The following is a 22,919-nucleotide window of genomic DNA, read 5'->3' on the forward strand; positions in this document are numbered from 1 at the left end:
CAAACTTGCTGTGTAGCTCAAGCTGGCCTTGAGATTGATGTGGGATTTCCCTCTGTATGCTGTGATTACCATTATGAATAAAGAAACTGCTTTGGACCTATAGCAGGGCAGAACTTAGTTAAGCAGGAAAAAACTAAACTGAATGCTGGGAGAAAGGAGGTGGAGTGAGAGAAAAGCTATGTAGCCCCGCCAGAGACAGATGCTGGAACTTTAGCCAGTAAACTACAGCTACATGGTGATACACAGATTAATAGAAATGGGTTAAATTAAGATGTAAGGTTTAACCAATAAGAAACTAGAGCTAATGGGCCAAGCAGTGATTTAATTAATACCATTTCTGTGTGATTATTTCAGTTCTGGGCAGCCAGGGCGAACAAGGAACCTCTAACATGAGCTCATGAGCCTCCTTCCTCATTCTCCTTACAAATGAACAGATGATTGGGTATCACCCCCACTCACTTCAGAAAACCACCTTTAATCTATGGCGTGACGCATGTAGCTAAATGGTGTCTTTGGAATTAAAGCACAGTACAGCCTTCAAGAATTAACAGTTACCTGTGGCAAGTTAAAGCAGCAGGACACAGATCACCTCTCCTAAAGCCTTGTGACAACCAGTTTCCACAGGTGCTACAATATGACAGTGATTTGTACAATTTTTGCAAGATAAACAAAAGCAGCAAATGTTGTAGAGTCTTATTATTAGATTATCTAACTTACAGTCCTTATTTCTGGCAGAATTATCCAAGACCCGTTGGCTCTACTATTCTTATTATAACACAGTCAAAGCTTCAAGTAAACAAGGTTTCTCTCCGTGCTCATGTCTCTAGTAAATATTCAACTGATGAGCATCGGTTTCTCCCTGCAGCAAAGACGATTGCTGCTCCTGTAGCTGCATTTGTGTGGCATTTCATTTGGCAAGGCCTTTTCTACTGCCAGAATAAACAGTTCTTCATCTGAGAAAATGTCTAAGTATGACTAGTATTGAAGCCATAACTGAGTTGGCATAGACTTTACTTTACTAACAGACATATTTAACTCCCACTGGCCAGTTTGTTCCCGTTTTCCTTTCATTTAAATCCATCTCTTCGTTTATGATTTAGATCAATGGGATGAGCAGGATGGAGGTAGAGAGAGGAGGATAGGTGCTGGTGGCCATGTCAGAGGGGCAGAGGTGGCAAATGAGGGTCTAGTTCCTCAGTCAGCAATAGCTGGGTCCAAATAAGTTACCATGGTTTTGAGTGTGTTTGGTCCTGATTTCCCTGTCTTATGTGTTGATTTTGTACAATACCAGGTGATTAAAAGTATGAAGTAGTCAATTCTCAGATCTTAGGAAATATTTTCCCCTCTACAAAACTACCAGGATTTGTACTGTAGTAGTCTCATTCCTTAATGCATGTTCATAAAATGGTTCATTTTCTCAAATTCTTTATACTTTTACAAAGTTGCACACAAATTTCAAATTTGGATTTTATTATATAACCAGAATTTAAATCAACTACAAGGGAAAGCAAGCAACTCGTAAGAATGTACATAACTAAGATCACATTATGGATGTGTTTATAAATGTAATTCATCACGTTGGCCTTCCCTTTGTCACTGCAGTGTGATAAAGCTGAGTCCTCCCGAGAATGACCTGTTCTATGATATCGTGGCTATCGTGGATCCCTTGACAAGAGGAGCGCAGAAGATGGCACAGCTATTGGTTGTAAGATAATATGAATCAGACTAAATCTTTTCACTTTGAAACTCAAATATTCATAACTGTTTTTAAGTGTAATGAAGTATTTGTGCTTCTCGGATCTTTATATCACCTGGCATTTTACACACACACACACACACACACACACACACACACACACACACACATCTGCATGTATGAAATATACACACTTCAGTGTAGAATAGGAGAACCATGCACAAGTGTCACAGCAGTGCTTAGGCTGGGGCTGCAGTAGGCTGAGCTGCAGTCCCCACCAAGTCCACACTGTGGCACTTGAAGTATGCGTTGATGAATTCAAGCCCTGACTATCAATGGGACTATATGCAATTGAGCCCTTAGGAGGTACAGATAAATGACTTGATAAGGAAGGAACCCTAGTTATATCATATGTGGAAGGTGTAAGTTCTCTCTATCTCCCATAGTCATCTATGTATTGCTGTTAGCATAAAGGGGAGAACACGGCCATAACCCCATAGGTCCACAAGTGATCAGAAATAATAGCAGTGAGAAGCTGAAAACTATGGCCAACAGCCTTTTATAAAGATGAAAATGTATGGGAAATCTGGTGTTTTGACGCATGGCTGTAGTCCCAACAATCCAAAAGCAGAAGCACGTGTTTACAGTCATGCTGGACTGCATAGCCATGTCCTGTCTGAAATAGGAGGATGCACAGATGAAAGAAGGGAAGGAGACTTGGAGGGAGGGGGGAGGGTAGGTGAATGGAAAATGTTCTCAACTATAGGCAACTAAGGAATGCTGAGAACAGGAGAAATAGGGAACCAGTTTATTACCCAATACAAAATGATTAGCCCTGAAAACATACGTACCAGTAACATATGGACTGAGCAGGTCATATTTGTATATGTTTATATTTTGTGTGTATAACAAAAAGTTAAAGGAAATTAATTTGGAAGAGAACAAGATGTGTAGAGGGCATACATGGGAGGGCTTGGAGGGAGGAAAGGAAAAATGACATGATTATATTACAATATCAAAAAATGGGTTAAATAAAAAGTAAAGAAATGTTCTCAGAATTAGAAACTGCTCTGACAGTTGGCTTCCTTTGAAAACAGGCCAGAGTGTAGGTAAGAAATCTAGTAGATAATGTTAATGACCAAGCAGGTGATATTGCTGTCCATTCCACCAGAATTCCATGTGTTAGCTTTCTCAGACAGTAGACTATATGAAGGGAATTTTTTGAAATAGTTTTATAGGTATACTTATTAATGTAGATGATCATCTTAGATTTTGATGCTGTTTCCATTCAGAATATGAACAGCACAAAGCTAATTCCATGGCTGCTTCAATATTGTCTTAGCATTTGTAAAACCTTCACATGTGAACATCTAAAAGTATAGTATTCAAATTATCCTTGATTTTTATTGTACAACTTCCCTGTTCCCATAAAGAATCATTATTCAGAAAAAGTATTATTTTATCTTTAAAACCTACATCAGGATAGGACTTATAAATAATAAATGTAAAATTATAGGGAGAAGAGAGGACTTGCACGTTCCTTCTTTGGTAATGATAACATGCTTTATTTCTCAGCAGTTTTATTTCACTTTATGGGATAATACATTTATAAGATGACGTTTTGTGCATTGGCTATAGTCGCCAGTTCCCTGTCACTCCCCGTGCGGTGCTGATCTAACATGAGAGGAAGTCATGCAGTGACCCTCGTGGCAGCAAATATGAGGGGTGACAGAAATTAAACCACAGAGCTCTTACACATACTCTTCATGTCACGTGCACACTTTTTCTACCTTCATCCATGTCCTGGGTTGATTAACAGCTTTTGAATCATCTGTGACTTGCCTATGTAGAGATGATGGAGAACAAACTATTTTTTCCCACTTGTTGATTTAGTGACAAGTGAGAGAAAAAAAAGAGTAGATCATCTGTGTATAATCTAGAACTTTCCATAGCTCTTAAAGCCTAGAGAGAAATTCTAAAAAGATCAGGGCACTCTAGGCAATGTTTTGAGGCAAACCAAGGTCTCATAATTATATTCCATTTCCTTCAATGTTAAGGAAGTTGAGAAACCCTGAAAGTCATTTTTTTTTTTTTTTTTGTTTTTTGAGACAGGGTTTCTCTGTGGCTTTGGAGCCTGTCCTGGAACTAGCTCTTGTAGACCAGGCTGGCCTCAAACTCACAGAGATCCACCTGTCTCTGCCTCCCGAGTGCTGGGATTAAAGGCGTGTGCCACCACCGCCCGGCCCTGAAAGTCATTTTAAACAAAAGACTAGCAGTTTACAGTGAGGCACTGAGTCAGTCAGTTGTCTGAATGTCGTCGTCTCCTATAGCTTTCTGTGGCCCCGGGCAGCTAAGTCTCTGTTCATCACATACAGGAGGATGTGGGCTGTGTTATGTGTGTCATCTTCAGATGTGACCATGAGTGGTGCATAATGTATGCTCAGTAACTGTGAGCCATTCTGTTATTTGAAAATCAAATACGGGATTTTTTAATAGGTGCTTGGCAAGATTGTAAACGCAAGGATGAAGTTGTTCATGAACTGCAGGAGCAAACTTTCCGAAGCCCCCTTAGGAAGGTGAGTGGATGGCACCGCTCTGGACCTGTTGTTGGCCAGCCCTGCTGGCGCCTTCTCTAGAGAGTCAGCATCTGTCTCTTAACTGATATGAAGCTAAAATAACCTGACTCAGCAAATATATCTCACTGTGTGCACTGTCTGCAGTGTTAAGACAAAAGTTTTAGAGGATCTGTTGGTTCAGGGATGTTTGTGTTTATCATTGATGTGGGATTCCCTCTGTATGCTATTTCCATTGGCTATTAAAGAAGCTGTTCAGCCAATGGCTTAATAGAGTGAAGCCAGGTGGGAAATCCGAACAGAGATATAGAAAGCAGGCAGAGTCAAAGAGATGACTGCTGAAGGCGACAGGCACCAGACAGAACCTTACCAGTAAGCCACAGCCATGTGGCAATACACAGATTAATAGAAATTAGTTCATTTAAGATGTAAGACTTAGCTAGAAATATGCATAAGCTATTGACTAAACAGTGTTGTGATTAATGTAGCTTTTGTGTTACTTTTTGGATCTGGGTGGCTGAGAAATGAAGGAGCAGTCTCTAACTACATATTGTGTAAAATAGTTCTTACACTGTGACCTTAAATAAAACCTAACTTAACAGAAACATGCCCTTTCTCTTTTTTGGATCAGAATCATTTATATTTTTAGAAATATTCGATATCCTTTGGTGTTCTGAGGCAGAAAGAAGGTTTGCCCGATTAGGCGGAATAACTGAGGCTTGGCATGGCATGTTCCTCTCAGTTGTAGTTACTAAGCATGCATGTACACCTGGCAGGAAAGCTGGACTTTGGTTCATCTTTTTGTTTCCAAGTATGGTGTGTTCTATATATTGTACACTCTTACCTTGAACTGTCACTTTAAACAAGGAATTGTTCATGCTTGAGAGACAGTGCAATGGAAAATATGGAAAATTAGAATGGGAATTTAGGGTTTAACCATTGGCTCTTTGACAGTTTGTTTTAGCTCATTTGCTTTTAGGTTGTTCATTTTTTTGTTTTTTATACTTTAAATTTATCACATACATTTCTAAATCTGATTTAAAAATCATTAAATATGTTAGTTATTAAATTGGAAGGTCTGTACCATGGGTACAAAATTTTGTTGTTGTTGTTGTTGTTGTTTTAGTTTTTCAAGACAGGGTTTCTTTGTAGCATTCGAGCCTGTCCTGGAACTAGCTCTTGTAGACCAGGCTGGTCTCGAACTCACAGAGATCCGCCTGCCTCTGCCTCCCAAGTGCTGGGATTAAAGGTGTGCGCCACCACCGCCCAGTGGGTACAAAATTTTTATTCACAAGGATGGACAATCCTTTCAGAATATCTCTGTAAAGATGTAATGCATTTAAAAGAAGAAGAAAAAAATTACTGAGGGCTGAGATACATCTACTCTCCAGAGAATCCAAGTTCAGTTCCCAGCAACTTACAACTGCCTATTAATCTAGCTTCAGGGAATCTCATGTTCTAATGTTCTCTTCTTGTCTCTGTAGGCACTGAACCCGTGTGTGTGTGTGTGTGTGTGTGTGTGTGTGTGTGTGTGTGTGTGTGCATGTAATTAAAATATTTAAAAATAGAGAGTGGTAATGTGACTACTAGAGGGATGGAACATGGCTTCTGTAGTAGGAATAGTAACTGAAGTGCTAGCTACTGGTCAGCATATAAAGTAAGCACCACTTCTAATCCACTGGTTCAACATAGTCTTCTTAGTTCCTCATGTTGTGGGGACCCTTAACCATAAAATTGCTTTTGTTGCTAGTTCATAACTGTAATTTCGCTACTGATACAAAACATAATGTAAATATCTGTGTTTTCTGATGCTTTGGTGAACTTTGGGAAATGGTCTTTTGATCCCCAAAGGGTTCTAGAGTACGATATTTTTTCTTCCTTCTTTCTCCTGTAAACTTCATCTGATGACAAGATGCTCTTTGTATTTCTCCTTCACTGCAGCTGCCTTTCATTTTCTTTGCCACTGAAATTATTTTCACTCAGTCCTAGAGAAAGTTCTATTTCCAATATTCCTAGAAAGCATCTTCCTCAGCATTTATACTGTGTTTAGCATACTGGGTGCTTGTTTTGTGTTTACTTCATGACTGCTCTCTCGTTTCTCCTTGTACCTTCTTTTCTTTGGTTTAAATGTGACTCCTTTTATACATCTCCTAATGAGCCATCACCATGTGTGTAAAGTCTCCTGGAGTAAGGGTTGGGCCTGTCAACTTTGTTCAAAATACGGCCAATAGTTGAATAACTTCTGCAGTCTTCAGTCTAGATCAAACAGGCTTGCTGGCTGGCTCTCTCTCTCTCTCTCTCTCCCTCTCTCTCCCTCTCTCTCCCTCCCTCCCTCCCTTGTCAGTGTCTCAGATGAAGTGTGAGTAGAAATGCCTGGGTGGCAGTTAGCGGAGTACTTTTCAGCCACGACTAGAGAGGGCTGGAGTCCTCATTCCCACAGCACCAAACAACCAGATGAGCTTCCTTGCCTATGTCCACACTCCCCGTTTCATCCCCTGAACCTGGAGAGCTGCAGCAGAACTCGCACCATCTTTATTTATTGAAGTACATCTTTCTTAAGAAAAATCAAAATAGTTGTGTACTGAAACTATAGAACTCACAATATGAGTGTGAGCTGAGCATGATCGTAAAATACATTAGAGAACAGAAAATCGTTTCTATGTTCTCGATATTGACTCACACCAGTATAAGAAATGGCTAATTTTTAGTATGATTATATTGGAGAATGAGGCTGAGTACAGTAAATCTGCAGTCATGTCTAATGATCTATTACTTAGGAGCACTTAACTCCATCTGCTTGTTTGGTTCTAGTTGAACTTTTAAAATTGGTATCAGAATTTCCACTTGAATTTTAGTTTTTTTTTTTTATTATTATTTTGGGTCTTAGTTCTCTTTGTAATGGCAGGAGCTAATAAAATACCTAGGAAGCAGACTGTGTGTAAGTGTGAAGGCATATAGAAATGAGTGCAGATAGATTATATGCTCTAACTCAGATAGATTTTAAGGAAATTCTAATTGTTTTCATTAAAGAGTAAAAATATATTATATTATATAATATAATATAAGTAATAATATAAAGTGGTCTCTTAACTCCTGTAGCATACAGTGTGTATTTAACTTTTGGATTTAAGATCTTATAGTCATATTTATTGAGTCATTTGTAGTTTTAAAATAAATGAGGAATAGGTAATCCTTTTAATTTTAGTCATGCTATTTTTATGTTTCATTAACAGCTTTTACCGTTTTGTTCTGGAACCAGAGCTGATATCAGGGGCTAACAATGGTCCTTCTCATGGACCAGTGGCAAAATTCCTGGATATCCCAGAATCACACCTTCTAACTCTCAACATGATCACCCCAGAAGGATGGTTGGTTGAAACAATACGCAGCAACTGTGACCTTGATAATATTAACTTAAAAGACGTAAGTTATTGTGGGAAGTCATGTAAAGATGAAGGAATGGGATAATCCATGTCTATTGATAATATTAACTTAGAAGACGTAAGTTATTGTGGGAAGTCATGTAAAGATGAGAAACGGTAATCCTTGTCTATTGATGCCATCATCAGTGAGCGTCACACAAATACCAAAATTGTTGTGTAACTCTAGGTCTAAGTATGGTCTTTTGCTTTAAATTTATGTGTACCTCACTTCTGAAATCAACTTCTCACTGTTTCCAGATTCATGAATGCCCTCACCATTTTCATGGCCATGTGCCACTATCTCAGAGCAACTGATAAGCATGTGCAAAGTTTGGAAATGACATGTTGAGACTTCAAGAACTTCAGTCAGAACACATTGCCTGCTCACAGCTAGCAAAATCAGCTTTAATCAAATTGAAATAGAAACCAGGAAACAGAATTTGTCAGACTATAGGCTAAGCACACCTGCTTCCCATCACCTCCACTGTGACTTCAGCTAGCGAATAGTGTGACCTCTCCTGCTCACCTTGGTCACTGGCCGGGGGGGGGGGGGGGGGTGGAGCAGAGAATTTTACATTTTTATTGACCTGTATTCACTGTACATGGTAGAAAGTGTCATTAGGACATTTTCATGCAAGGCTATTATGTGCTGTAGCCATAAATGCCTCCCAGAAAGCCCACTTTCTCCCCTTTCTCTCTAGTTCCCTCTTCCCTCAGTCCCTCTGGTTCAAGTCATGTGTATGTGTATAATATGTATAATAATTTATGTGCCTGTAGAAAATTTAGAAAGCACAAATAAGAGAAAACATATTTGTCTTTGAGTCTAATTTATTTTGCTTAACATGATGATCTCCAGTGCCATCCATTTCTCTTCAGATGACATAACGCCACTCGTTCACACTGGCTAGAACTCCCTGGTGTGCATGCCACCACACCCATGTTTACTCATTCGCGGACGGATACATAGAGTGGCTCCATAACGTGGCACAGCGTCAAGTTACATATGAGTACTGCCGCTTAGTACAACTAAGCAGCCATGTCTGTGATGCTGCTTTCAGTCCCTGAGGGGCGTGCTCAGGAGCTGGGTGTGTGAGCTTTCTGTTTTTAATGTTTGAGGGATCTGCCTAGAGATTTCCAAAGTGGCTCCACAGCTGACATTTCCACAGTGGTGCCTAAATATGCTACTCCGACTTTGTTAGTTTTGATTGTTTGTTTGTTTGTTCTAGAAGAAAAGCATTTGGCTGGGGTAAGACAGGACTTCAGTTGTTTTTATTTGTAATGGCTAGGATTTTGTTTCTTATGTTTCTTATGTTTGTTGGCTGAGTGTCCTTATCTCCTGAGTAATGCATCATTATTTCAGCCGCCCCTTTACTGATGCAATTGTTTGGTTTCTTCATACTTAGGTTTCTCCCCAAATCCTTTTTTTTTTTTTTTTTTTTTTTTGGTATTTAAAAGGTTTAATACAGGGAGGAAGGTAGTGGTACCAATTCTTAATACAAATTATTAAACATAGTTTATATAATTTCAAAGTTATTCACATTATTCCCCAATTCTTTATTCTAGACCTTAGTAAAGATTTTTGTCTTTTCCCCCAGATTGCTTCCTTTGCTGTGCAGCTTTTCAAATTCCATTCAGTCCCATTTGTCAGATCTTGAGATCAACTCCTGAGTCGTGGGGTCGTTAGCCCGAGGGCCTGCTTAGCTGGCTCCTGCTCGCCATGTTTGTACTTCAGTCTCAGACTGCGGACTTTTACAGGAAGGACCTGATCCTTTTCTGCATGAGGGTCCTAATTTTCTCATTAATATTTGTCGGTCAAAGAGGCTGCTGTCTTTTCTGCAGACATCCTGGTAGCTTTGTCCAAGAGTAGGTGGCTGAAGCTCTGCTGGTTTAATCCTGGGTCCTCTTTGCTGAGCTCCTTAAACTTTTCCACCCATGACCCAGTTACATCCGAGAAATTTTTACATGAACATGGGACCATGTACTGAAAAATAGGTGTACAAATCCAGCATTAACTAATAATAAATCATAAATTTATTTTAAACAATTTTATGTCATAAATGTATTTTATTTTCATAAAAGCATCTGATTTATTTTCACATGCCTTTGGTTTAATGTTACCTTTTTGTCCAGATTTTTTTTTAATTGAACAATTATTTTTAGATTGAACATACATTTTTATACAATATATTCTGATCACTTCTCCTCCAAGATCCTTCCCACCAATGCAACTCAAAGCTTTCTTTTTCAATTTTTTGATATACATAATTTTACCATTTACTAAAGATGAAGGCAAATTTGCATCCTAGTGAGATGGATGTATGTGTATGCTTTAGTTTTACTTGTGTATATTGGTGTACATGGGCACATACAGCACAGTGCATGCATGGAGGTCACAGGACAACTATGGGAGTCAGTTCTCTCCTCTCCCACATGCATCCTCCATGGGTCCCCACTCACACCTGGACAGAAACAGAAATTAAATAAATACTTTTTAGATTTTAAGTATGTATTTGTAAAAATCACTTACTTAGTTATGTTTATTTCTGGTCACTGTTAAAGTCATTGTAATTGGGACCCTTTCCCTGAATCCTTCCCTAACAGGGTAATTATTAGTACATATGAGACCTACTGAACTTTGTGTAGCTTTATATATTCATCTGTTTTTCTGAAAGCGTTTGTGAGGTCTGAGGACTTTGTGGCATCGGGAAGGTGTTATGTAGGATCATATTGTCCACGCATAAGGACAATCTGGCTCCCCATTTGTATACCTTTTACTTCTTTCTCTTGTCTTGCTCCAGCTCAGGCTTCAATAACAAGTATTGAACTGAGTTAGAAGTGGAAAGGACACCCCCTATTTTGTTCCTGATTTTAGTGGATATGTTTGATTCCCAGTTAGAATAATGTAGACTACAGACTTGTTTTATAGAATTTATTATGTTGAGCTACGTTTCTATTTCAGGTTTCTTCTGGTCTTTCATTATACAGTAGTGATGGGCTTTATCAAAGCTAGTTTCTGCGTCTCTTCATTTCAGATCATGTGATTGTGAATGATCTTTTCTATTCGTCGTTGAATTCAACTTGCAAGTACTGTGTTAAGAGTTCTTGCCTTATGTTTATCAGGGATTGACCTGGGATTTTCTTTTATTGTGTCCTGCAGTTTTTGTATCAGTGTAATACTGGGTCCATAACATAGAACTGCTAACCACCCTTCCTGCTCTTGTTTTATGAAATAGTTTCAGGAACATTAATGTTTTTCACAGAACTTATGGAACTCACAACCACCTGGGTCTGGACTTTTTGGTTGGGAGACTTTAAATCTCATTGCTTACTGTACAGCTATATAAGTTACTTATACTCACTTGATTTTAGCAGATCATATGTGTCTATAAATTTATCTGCTTCTGGATTTTCTAATTTATTGAAATTTTGGTCTTTCATGTATGCTCAAGCAAGACTCTGGATTTTATTGGTGTCTGTTTTAAGCCTCCTTTTTTATTTCTCATTGTCTTCTCTCTCTGAGGTGGTTTCACGAATAGTTTATGAATCTCGTTCATTTCTTGTTTAAGAGCCAACTCTGTCTCATTTGTTCTTTGTACTGTTCATTTCAAATTCACTAATTTTTAATTTAATCTTTATTCTGTCTTCCTGTCTGCTGATTATGGGTTGTCTTATTCTTGTTTTCCTAAGACATAACATTCCTCATTAATTTACTTGAGATTTTTAATATAGGCATGTATTGTTATGAGACTGCTCTTACTGGATCCTCTAGGCTCTTTTTCATTGAGTTCTAAGGATTTTTGATTCTTTTTTTCTTTGATGACCACCATCATTCAGTCCCCATAGGTTTGTGCACTTTGTATAGTTTCTTGTTTTGTTGATTTCTGTTTTATTGCATTGTTATCAGACTGAACATAGGAAATTATTTCAAATTATTTGTATTTGTTAAAAATTACTTCATGTCCTAAATACGATCTTCTCCAGAAAATGTTTTATGGGATTCTGAAAAGAGTGATTATCTTTATGGAGTTTATAGACATCTACAGGATATCCATTTACTGTCGTATTGTTTGGTACTGATGCTTGTCCATCTTTTGTCTGGGTGTCCGGTCAGTTGGTAGGAGTGTGATGTTGAAGTCATGGTTACTGTGTGGAGGTCTCTCTGTGCCAGGACTGATTCTTTGTTTAATTAAGTTGGGCATCCAATGCTCAGTTCATGCGTTTTAATGTTACCATGTTCTTGTGATTCTGTTCCCTTCATCAGCATGAAGAGACCTTCTTTAAACTCTAGGGAACAATTTCCACTTGAAGTCCAGTGCGTGTGTGTGTGTGTGTGTGTGTGTGTGTGTGTGTGTGTGTATGAGAGAGAGAGAGAGAAAGAGAGAGACAGAGAGACAGAGAGACAGAGACTGTGTTGGTTTCTGAACACTCTATTCGCTTGAAAAGTCTTTTTCCACTCTTCACTGTAAACGGTGTACTTATCCTTGCCAGGTAGCCCCTGCCTTGCAAGACACAAACTGTTGATTGGTGCAGGGGTCTTTCTGAAATGGCCTTACCCTATTCTTCTGATGAGTGCCAAGGAAAGAGTGAGTGTCGCAGACCCTGCTGTGTCCAGTTGATGCAGGCGTGCTCAGTGAGGACTGCAGTGTTGACGTGTCTGGACCTGTCTGCTCCACTTTGGCCTCTGCCCTTCTCTCTGCTGATACAGCTTCTATGCAGCTCATGTCTCTTGGACCCTTTCCTTTCTTTCTTCCCTTACTTCTTTTCTTTTCCCCCATCTTTTGTTGCTCTTCAAGTTGTCTGATATGCACGTATGGTACAAACTTTCTGAGACTATCTTTACATCAAGCTATGGTTCCAACTGATGGGATAATGTGTTAAAAATACATTGAAGTTTTCAAAATGTTGAAATGAGATATTTTCAGGAAGAAACTAACAAATACAGAGTACATTAAAAGAGACTGCCTAAAACTGATGCTTAGGAATTGAGGAGCAAATGTCCTTATTGTCTTCCATTACAACTGCTCCTGACTTCTGTATTCATCGTCTTCATCAAAGAAAATATCGCCACATACCTGGAGTAAGAAGGCACAAGTTCTGTGGGAATTGGGCTTGTATTGTCCTCATGTGCACCTTTTGTCTAAAGACTTTCCCGTCTACTGAAATTCCTGTTGATCCAGTCATGTAGAATTGTTGGATTTCCTTCTGACTGACTCACTGGTGCCCTCAGCCAGTACCACCCACCAAAGCCTGTGTGGCTTACCAAAAGGAAGAAGCCTAAAACTGTGCTTCATCCATCATCTGAAATCAGCCCAAGCACAAGTAAAGAATAAGATACAAAATAGTAAAATGTATGAAGAGAAAGGTTTGGAAAAAATTTGGAAAATTCCCTGTTGTCTTTATGATCAGTGAGATCACTTAACAGGGTCTATTGGAGTCTCAGAAACAGAAAAACCCATGTGTGTTACTAAGATAACTTTAAAGAGCTCAAACAAGATGTGAAAGGTTTTCAGGGGACAATTAACAGCTGAGAAGTAGGCGCCCACCTGCAGGTAACAGTCTTGTCACCTTAGACCCTGAGTGCAGGCTAACTGGACACTTGGCAGTGAACAGCAAGTCTCAGGGTCTTGTCAACACTGGGCAGCAGCTGTGACTCTCCAGTTACAGAACCAGGCCCTTGTGTCTGCACAGATGCAGGGAATAAGATGGCCTCTAGAAACTCTGTTTCCTATTGTGTAATGTTAGTATTTAAAGTATGTGTAACTATTCCAGAATTTTTAGAGTAATTTGTAGAGCTATTTACTGGAGTAGAAAGTAAACTTAGGTAAAGAGTAGAAACACAAAAGTGAGCTGAACATGGTGCACACTTGTAATCTCAGCATTCTGAAGCTTGTGGAAAGAGGGCCAATTTAAGCTCCCAGCAAACCTGGGCTACGTAGTAAGAGGTTCCAAAGTGCCCCGAGTGCCTGTGTGCAGACATTTCCTTTTTACGACCTGCTGCCATATAACTGTGTGCTCACAAGAACAAAACAAAGAATTCTTTCAGCTGAGTCCCTTCTTCTGAAGCTCTTCCATTTCAACAAGTTGCTATAAGGGTTTATAGATACATAGTATATGAAGTCTATCACTAGAATAGCAATAATTCAGAATCTTAAAGTGGATTTAGCAAATACTATCTACAGGGAGTTTACTTTCAAACAAGTACTGAAGTTATATATCAGGACCTAAAGAAATGCTATGCACGCCATTCTAATCACTTCTGAGATAGTTACACCAAAGAAAAATAACTATGCAAGGTGAAATGTACCCAAATATTACTGAAAATATTTCTAAGCATATTATAATAGCACTGAAACCCTCCTATATGAAATATTTCAAAGATGAACATTACTATATTTTGCTTAGCAAAATTTCCAAACTGTAAAAATCACATACCATTTGACTTACATTTGTACTTTTTTTATGCTGTACATGTGAGGGAGAAGAAAGGGTCTATCCCTAAAATATAATATTTACAATAGAAGGAAATTTATAAATAGTTAAAATGCCTGAGCCTTTTAAAAATACATTTATGAATGGCAGACACGCTGGTATATACCTGGAAGCGAGGACAGAAGATAATGGTTTAAAGCCAGTAGAGTGGCATACACTATTCAGTAAGACCATATCTCAAAAGAGGTTAGAGTCATTGATTCTGAGAAAACTTTAATAGAAACATAAGCTATACATATTTCAATAAACCCATTAAAATTCAAATTGTTGATGTTTTTTAGACTGTTTTAACTCTATGTGCTTTCTCTTCTTTCTCCTTTGCTCTCCTATGGGAAGATTAATGTTAATTTAAATAAATTGTACTTACTTGTAATTAAATAATGAACATTATTTTTTTTTAATTTCAAGAAATCCAGTAGATGATAACATGACTTTCATGCCCAGTTTGAAATGAATGTTATAGAAGAACATGACAGATTGAAACACGTTTTTTATAATTACCCCATCTAAATGTGGAAGAGGCCTCTGAGTATTGCTACTTATGGACTGCCTCTCCAGGCACACTTCCTTCCTACTTGGTGTTATTTGTGAATATATCATGAAATTAGGAAATAACTGGAATTGGAAAGAAAAAGTTAATCACACTCTTATCTTGAAGAAATTAGTGAATTATCAGTTTGCTCATGTGCTAAAGAAAGACTTGAAGTCATAAAGCAAAGTGTGTTGTTCTGTTTTAGAATCATCACTTTTATTCATTATGAAACTTGTATTCTTATGATTAATACCAGCCAATGCTATGCTCCTCCGCAGACTGAGAGAAGTGTTTCAGCAGAGTATGAACTCGAGAATCTGCTGCTTGAGGGGCATTGCTTTGACATGACAACAGAGCGGCCTCCTCAGGGTCTGCAGTTTACACTGGGCACAAAAAGCAATCCTGCTGTAGTTGACACAATAGTGATGGCCAATCTTGTAAGTAGTCTGAAGATTAATTAATGCTATTTAACATTGTAGTAAAATCTCTTAAGTTTTCCTGATAGTGAAGATAAAATAATAGCAAATCTTAAATTGTTGAACAGCTAATAGAAAACAAAATTGAATCTTTTTTAATTTATTTTAATTTATTTATGTGTATGTGTCTCTCTGAGTGTCTGCTGAGTGCACGGAGGCAGACTTGTATATGTGTCTCCAAGTGTCTGCCGTGTACACAGAGGTACACAGAGAGCAGACATGTGTATGCGTCTCTCAGTGCCTGCCGTGTACACGGAGGTGCACAGAGAGCAGACATGTGTATGCGTCTCTTGGAGCGTCTGTCGTCTCTCTCTGAGTGTCTGCTTTTATGGAACATTGTAAAATCTCTTCCTTTGAGTTCATATGTAGAGTTTTCTTCTCTCATTCACACTAAATGCTTTCTTGGCTACTTTATATAGAATCTTTAATGAATAACTGCATATTCTTATTCACGTAATTAGTTTCCCTCTTTATCTTCCAAGGGGTATTTTCAGTTAAAAGCAAACCCAGGTGCGTGGATACTGAAATTGCGAGAAGGAAAATCTGAAGATATTTATGAAATAGTTGGGTGAGTTATCCAAACCAATTTTTAAAATTAATTAATTGATCAATTTTTCCCATCCAGATCACATTTTCCCCTCCCTCCTTATCCTCCTCCCAGTCTCTCGGCCTAAGCTGTACCCCCATTCACTCCTCCTTTATCTTCAGAAAAGGGCGCCCCTCCAAACCCCGTGGATATCAGCAGCCATGGCAGATCAAGTTGCAGTGAGACCAGGCACCTCCTCTCCTGTTAAGGCTTGATGCAGCAACCCAGTAGGAGGGAAGGGTTCTAAAAGCAAGTAACAGAGCCAGAGACAGTCCCTGCTCCGCTGTTAGGAACCCTACAAAAAGACCAAGTTGCTACATAAGTGTAACATGTGCAGAGGGCCTAAGTTAGCACAGGCTAGGTCTCTCATTGAGGGTTTAGTCTCTGTTAGATGCTATGAGCTCAAGTTAGTTGATTCTGTGTGTTTTCTTTGGCCCCTCTGACTCCCATAATACTTCATCCCCCTCTTCCACAGGATTCCCTAAGGTCTGCCTAGTGTTTGACTGTGTTCTGGGCATCTTTTTCCATCAGTTGCTGGGTGAGGCCTCTCTGATAACAATCAGGCTAGGCAATGATCTATGAGTATAGCAGAATATCATTATGATTCATGTCATTGACTTCCCCAAACCACTTTTAGAGTTTTAGATGTGAATGATTATTTGGTGTTACATATCAGATTATCAAAATGGAAATTAAAATCCTAAAAAAGTATTAGATCTAGTTCTGTGCAAGGTGACAGAAAATGACTTTCCAGTACTTAGCCATCCCATAGGATTTAGCAACTGTCCATGCACAATGCTGAGACCCTGACACATGACCGTCTGAGGGAATAAACAAGAGCAAATGCACTGAGAGTAGAAAGGGCAGTCTCCAACCGCTGCCAGAAGCTGGTGTCCTAGGAAGTGAGTACAGCTTTTCCCTGAACCCCGAAACCAAGCCCACCCCAGCAAACCTAGCACCCAAAAGGCCCTCATAGCACTAGACATTAAATTGTACCCCAAAACTAAGCCTCTATGCCTTGTTGTCAGGTGGAGTCTATAACCATAACATCTAGGCATATCTGGTACACTCAGTGTTGATGTCTGCCCACTGTAAGGCACTCAAGAGACTACTAGCAGCAGACCAGTCCCTCTAAGTTCCGACACTACTTAGAAAGGGTTGGAGAACTGACTCCCAGGAGTGGCATATAGAACCAAACTGAGATCCTGACAGATCTTACCATGATTCCAAGGTAAGAAACAAGACGCTGCTATGACCGTGATACACACCAGCTGGCTTTCTGAGCCCAGAAAACTAAACCAGTGAGTCATTAGATTTTACATAAACCTCATGTCTCCATCACTGTGCATGTCAACAGAACTAGCGAAACATTAGCTTATTGCCCCTTCAGGTTTCGCTCCATGAAAATGTATTTGTCTGTTCAACAGAATCACAGAATCTAGTTATCAGCCAGACTAGTGAACAACCACCATCAAAAAGACAAAAAGAAAAACAAAGAAACAAAAGTTTAGTGAGACATTTATGCCATCATCTCCAAGGCTGAGGTAACATCCAGAAGAGGAAGCAGAAAGAATTTTAGAGCCAGAGGATAGGGAGGAGGGCTGTGCCATGTTGTCTCATGAGCGATGCAGGACAGTGCTGCTTTCTCTTGCCGTGAGAAAACACCATGACCAAAAGCAACTTAGGGAAGAAGGAGTTTATTTTGGCTTCTATTCCAGAGTGATAGAAGTCCATCATGGTGAGAAGGCATGGCAGCTGCCAGGGGTAGGCATAGCTGCTGGAACAGAAAGATGAACTTCATCTTCAAACACAAAGCAGATAGCCATGGCCTTGGAAAGGGCTACAAGGTCTGCCACACTATTGATGGCTCTCACTGTGCAGCCTGGAGAAGACACAATACTCTCCAGCTCCACCATTACCACTAGTACACATAATGTTTGTAAAATTCATACCCAATAAACCATTTAGGACATTAAGAAAATAGTTAATGCAAGGCTTCTTCATTTTTTGTTTTTAGTCAGTATTTTTATGAGAAATGAGAAGCCAGATTTTTATTTTCCACTCTCTCTAAAAATTGAAAATGTTATATTTAGAATTCAAGGAAAAACACAAATTAAAATAATTCTTTTCTGATACATGGTGATTTCTTTCATTTTGTATTAAAAGACTTAACTGAGATACAATAGTTCTTGAAACCTTACTGAGAGTATAAATTAATTGATTTCTTTTTTTCCTGCCTAAATTCCTTTTCAGTGATATATGTTTTCTCTATTTAGCTTGTCTCTTCCCTTGAGTTGATGACTGTACCTTATCTAGAGTGTGTAACTGCCTTGTATTGTTAATAAGATCTGCTGGATCCCAGGCCAGCAAGACTCACTTTTCCTCTAGGATAATAATTGTCCCATCCATAGATACTGGTTTTGTGGCACCTAGAAAGTACTTGGCTTCTCAGAACAGAAGCTTTCGCCATCACTGTATCTCCACAGCCTGGGCAAAAGTTCGCTCTAGAGCCTGTCTGCTGTGGAGCTGGGCCCAGTAGCCCCAGCATGGTTCCAGTGAACAGTGTGTTAGAGGAACAGAGTCGCCAATGCCTCTGAGCAGGCTTTGACTAGAAGTGTTTAAAACTTACTTTAAAACATGACATTTGTGCTGGATCGTTGGAACCCTTTCAATTTTCTAGCGAACAACTGTTGCACAGGATCCTGCATTTTTACTTTGGTTTGAATCCCTCCAGTGGGAAACTTGAAGCCAGAGGGAACTAAAAGCATGTGTTAGTTATTATAGTGCCAGGATCTTCTTGTGGTCAGGTTATATCAACATATAATAAAATGAAAAGGTGGCTATTAATGTAGCCTCTAATTTCTTTCTCTTTGACAAACTTTAATGTTATTATTTAGTAGTTCCCATGATAGACTCCCTCCATGCATAGAATATATACATAAGCTCAGTTACCATGATTGTTTAACAGTTCTGAAATTTAAGGAGTGAACTACATTATGTGTGGTGTAAAATAGAATCAAAGAGATACAAATAGACATACTCTGAGTTACTGAGTTTAATAATGCCTTTTAGTCTCAAGTATATAAAAATTCTGGTGGAACATCTATAGAACATTCCATCCAAACATAAAAGAATATACCTTCTTCTCAGAGCCTCATGGAACCTTCTCAAATATTGACCACATACTATGAAACAAAGCAAACCTCAACAAATACAAAAAAATTAGAATAACCCCATGTATCTTATTGGATCACCAGAGCTTAAAACTAGACCTCAATAGTAACATTAATTTCAGAAAGCTCACAAACACATGGAAATTAAATGATGCTCAACTGAATCATCAGTGGTCCAAGGAACAAATAAAGGAAGAAATTAAAATCTTCCTAAAATTCAATGAAAATGACCACACAACATACCCAAATTTATGGGACACAATGAAAGCAGTGTTAAAAAGAAAGTTCATAGCACTAAATGCCTATGTAAAGAAACTGGAAAAAACCCACACTAGTGAGTTAATAGAACACCAGAAGATTCTAGAACAGAAAGAAGCAAACTCACCCAGGAGGACTAGACAGCAGGAAAGAATCAAGTTGAGAGCTGGAATCAACAGAATAGAAACAAAGAGAACAATACAAAGAATCAATGAGACAAAAAGTTGGTTCTTCAAGAAATCAACAAAATAGACACCTTTATCCACTAATCAAAAGGCAGAGAGAGAATATCCAAATTAACAAAATCTCAAATGAAAAGGAGGGCATAACAACAGACATGGAGGAAATCATTAGGTCATATTTCAAAAACCTATGCTCCACAAAATTGGAAAACTTAAAGTAAATGGACAACTTTATAGATAAACATCACCTACCAAAATTAAATCAAGACTAGATAAGCAAATTAAATTGACCTATAGCTGCTAAAGAAATAGAAGCAGTCATCAAAAGTCTCTCAACCAAAAAATAGCCCAGGGCCAGATGGTTTCAGCTCAGAATTCTACAAGATTTTCAAAGAAGAACTAATACCAAAACTCCTCAAATTACTGCACACAATAGAAACAGAAGACACATTGTCAAACTCTTTTTTATGAGGCTACAATTACCCTGATACCCAAACCATACAAAGACATTACAGAGCAGCCTCACTTATGAACATTGATGTAAAAATACTAAATAAAATACTGGCAAAACTAATCCAAGAACCCATCAGAAAAATCATTCACCATGATCAAGTTGGCTTCATCCCAGAGATGCAGGGATGGTTCAACATATGAAAATCTGTCAATGTAATCCACCATATAAACAAACTGAAAAATAAAAATCACATCTCATTAGATACTGAAAAATCTTTCAACAAAATACAACATCCCTTCATGATAAAGGTCTTGGAGAGAGCAGGGATACAAGGCATATACTTAAGAATAATAGAGGCAATATACAGCAAGACAACAGCCAACATCAAACTAGATGGAGAGAAACTCAAAGTGATCCCACTGAAATCAGGAGCAAGACAAGGTTGTCCACTCTCTCCATATCTATTCAATATAGTTCTTGAGGTTCTAGCTAAAGCAATAAAACAACAGAAGATCAAAGGATACAAATCAAAAAAGAAGTCAAACTCTCACTATTTGCTGATATGTTAGTTTACATAACTGACCCCAAAAATTCTACTAAGGAACTTCTACAACTCACAAATACCTTCAGCAATGTAGCAGGATATAAGATTAACCCAAAAAAATAAGTAACCCTCCTTTACACAGATGATAAATGGGCTAAGAAAGAAATCAGAGAAATATCACCCTTCACAATAGCCACAAATAACATAAAATATCTTGGAGTAATTCTAACCAAACAAGTGGAAGACCTATGTGACAAGAACTTTAAATCCTTGAAGAAAGAAATTGAAGACACCAGAAAATGTAAAGATCTCCCATGCTCTTGGGTAGGTAGAATTAACATAGTTAAAATGGCAATCTTACCAAAAGCAATCTACAGATTCAATGCAATGCCCAGCAAAATCCCAACAAAATTCTTCTCATACCTTGAAAGGACAATACTCAACTTCATATGGAAAAGCAAAAAACCCAGGATAGCCAAAACAATCCTGTACAATAAAGGAACTTCTGGTGGCATCACAATCCCTGACTTCAATCTCTACTGCAGAGTTACAGGACTGAAAACAGCATGGTATTGGCATAAGAACAGACAGGAGGACCAATGGAACCGAATCAAAGATCAGATATTAATTCACATACCTACAAACACCTAACTTTTGACAAAGAAGCAAAAAATATCAAATGGAAAAAAGAAAGCATATACAACAAATGGTGCTGCCATAACTGGATATCAACATGTAGAAGAATGAAAATAGATCCATATCTATCTCCATGCACAAAACTCAAGTCCAAATGGATCAAAGACCTCAACATAAAGCCAGCCACACTGAACCTCATAGAAGAGAAAGTGGGAAGTACACTTGAACTCATTGGCACAGGAGATCACTTCCTAAATAGAACCCCAGCAGCACAGACACTGAGAGAAACAATTAATAAATGGGACCTCCTGAAACTGAAAAGCTTCTGTAAAGCAAAGGACACAGTCAACAGGACAAAATGACAGCCTACAGAATGGGAAAAGATCTTCACCAATCCACATCGGACAGAGAGCTGATCTCCAAAATATATAAAGAACTCAAGAAATTGGTCATCAAAAGAACAAATGATCCAATAAAAAAAAAGTGGCAAAAAAGTGGCATATAGACTTAACTCACAACAGAGGAGTCTAAAATGTCTGAAAGACACTTAAGGAAATGCTCAACATCCTTAGCCATCAGAAAAATGCAAATCAAACAACTCTGAGATTCCATCTTACACCTGTAAAATGGCCAAGATCAAAAACACTGCTGACAACTTATGCTGTAGAGGTTGTGGGGTAAAAGAAACACTTTTCCACTGCTGGTGGGAGTGCAAACTGGTATAGCCCTTTTGGATATCAGTATGGTGATTTCTCAGAAAATTAGGAAACAGCCTTCCTCAAGACCCAGTAATATCAATTTTGTGTATTTACCCAAGGGATGCTCAATCTTGCCAGGACATGTGCTCATAGGAGCATTGTTTGTCATAGCCAGAACCTGGAAACAACCTAAATGCCCCTTGATCAAAGAACAGATAAGAAAAATGTGGTACATTTACACAATGGAGTACTACATAGCAGAAAAAATAGTGACATCTTGAAATTTGCAGGCAAATGGATGGGTCTAGAAAACATATTGAGTGAGGTAAACCAGACCCAGAAAGATAAATATCATATTTACTCATAAGTGGCTTTTTGACATAAAGCAAAGAAAAATCAGCCTAAAATCAAAATCCCAGAGAACCTAGACAACAAAGAGGATCCTAAGAGAGACATACATGGATATAATCTATATACTAATAATATATAATAATATTACTACCCATAACCTATATGGGTAGTAGAAAAAGACAAGATCTTCTGAGTAAATTGAGAACATGGGAACCTTGGAGAGTGTAGAAGGGAATGGGGGAGGAAGGAAGGGAGTGGGGAAAAATATACAGCTCAATAAAAAAAACAATTTTAATAAATAAATACTGGTGGAGATTGGAAAGTTTTGACAATATAATTCCTCTAAAATTGAAAACTTTCAAGTCTAGAAATTGTCTCTCATTTTAATTATCAGTATAGCAATGTCAGCTAAAAGATCTGAGTTTTGCCAAAGCCTTTTCATACTGCAGCAAAAATAAGCAAGAATGTAAGTCTTATGAATAATTAGATTATTAAGGTTAATAAGTGCCTCTAGATCATCTTAATATTAAAATAAGTTTAATTAAATATAACATTTCAGTATATATATTGGCTATATGATATAAACAATTTTATTGTAAGGGAATTATTTGTATCAATATTATAGTCTATTACTGAATAAATGACAGGTATTTGTGTTTGTCTCTTTTAGGCATGAAGGAACAGACTCAGAGTCTGATGCAGGCACCGTTGTTGTCGTGTTAAACACTTTTAAGAGCAAGATACTGAAAGTGCAGGTCTGTGCGGGCTTTAGTACGCACTTTTCACGGGCTTTAGTACGCACCTTTTACAGGCTGTAACAAGTGCCTTGGCTCCTCTTCGTGTTGTTTA

General features: G+C 38.3%; 1 protein-coding gene across 1 annotated transcript in view; it reads left to right on the plus strand.

The window, feature by feature from the left end:
• Positions 1-22,919, plus strand: part of Uggt2 (UDP-glucose glycoprotein glucosyltransferase 2) — a 106,541-nt gene that overhangs the window by 57,623 nt on the left and 25,999 nt on the right. The window contains exons 25-30 of the mRNA XM_038310088.1: positions 1,603-1,705; positions 4,193-4,272; positions 7,503-7,692; positions 14,991-15,149; positions 15,671-15,756; positions 22,741-22,825. Of these exons, the coding sequence (XP_038166016.1) occupies positions 1,603-1,705; positions 4,193-4,272; positions 7,503-7,692; positions 14,991-15,149; positions 15,671-15,756; positions 22,741-22,825 (703 nt within the window). The remainder of the gene's footprint in view (positions 1-1,602; positions 1,706-4,192; positions 4,273-7,502; positions 7,693-14,990; positions 15,150-15,670; positions 15,757-22,740; positions 22,826-22,919) is intronic.

Source organism: Arvicola amphibius, chromosome 13 (genome assembly GCF_903992535.2).
Source record: "Arvicola amphibius chromosome 13, mArvAmp1.2, whole genome shotgun sequence".
NCBI classification, from domain to species: Eukaryota; Metazoa; Chordata; class Mammalia; order Rodentia; family Cricetidae; genus Arvicola; species Arvicola amphibius.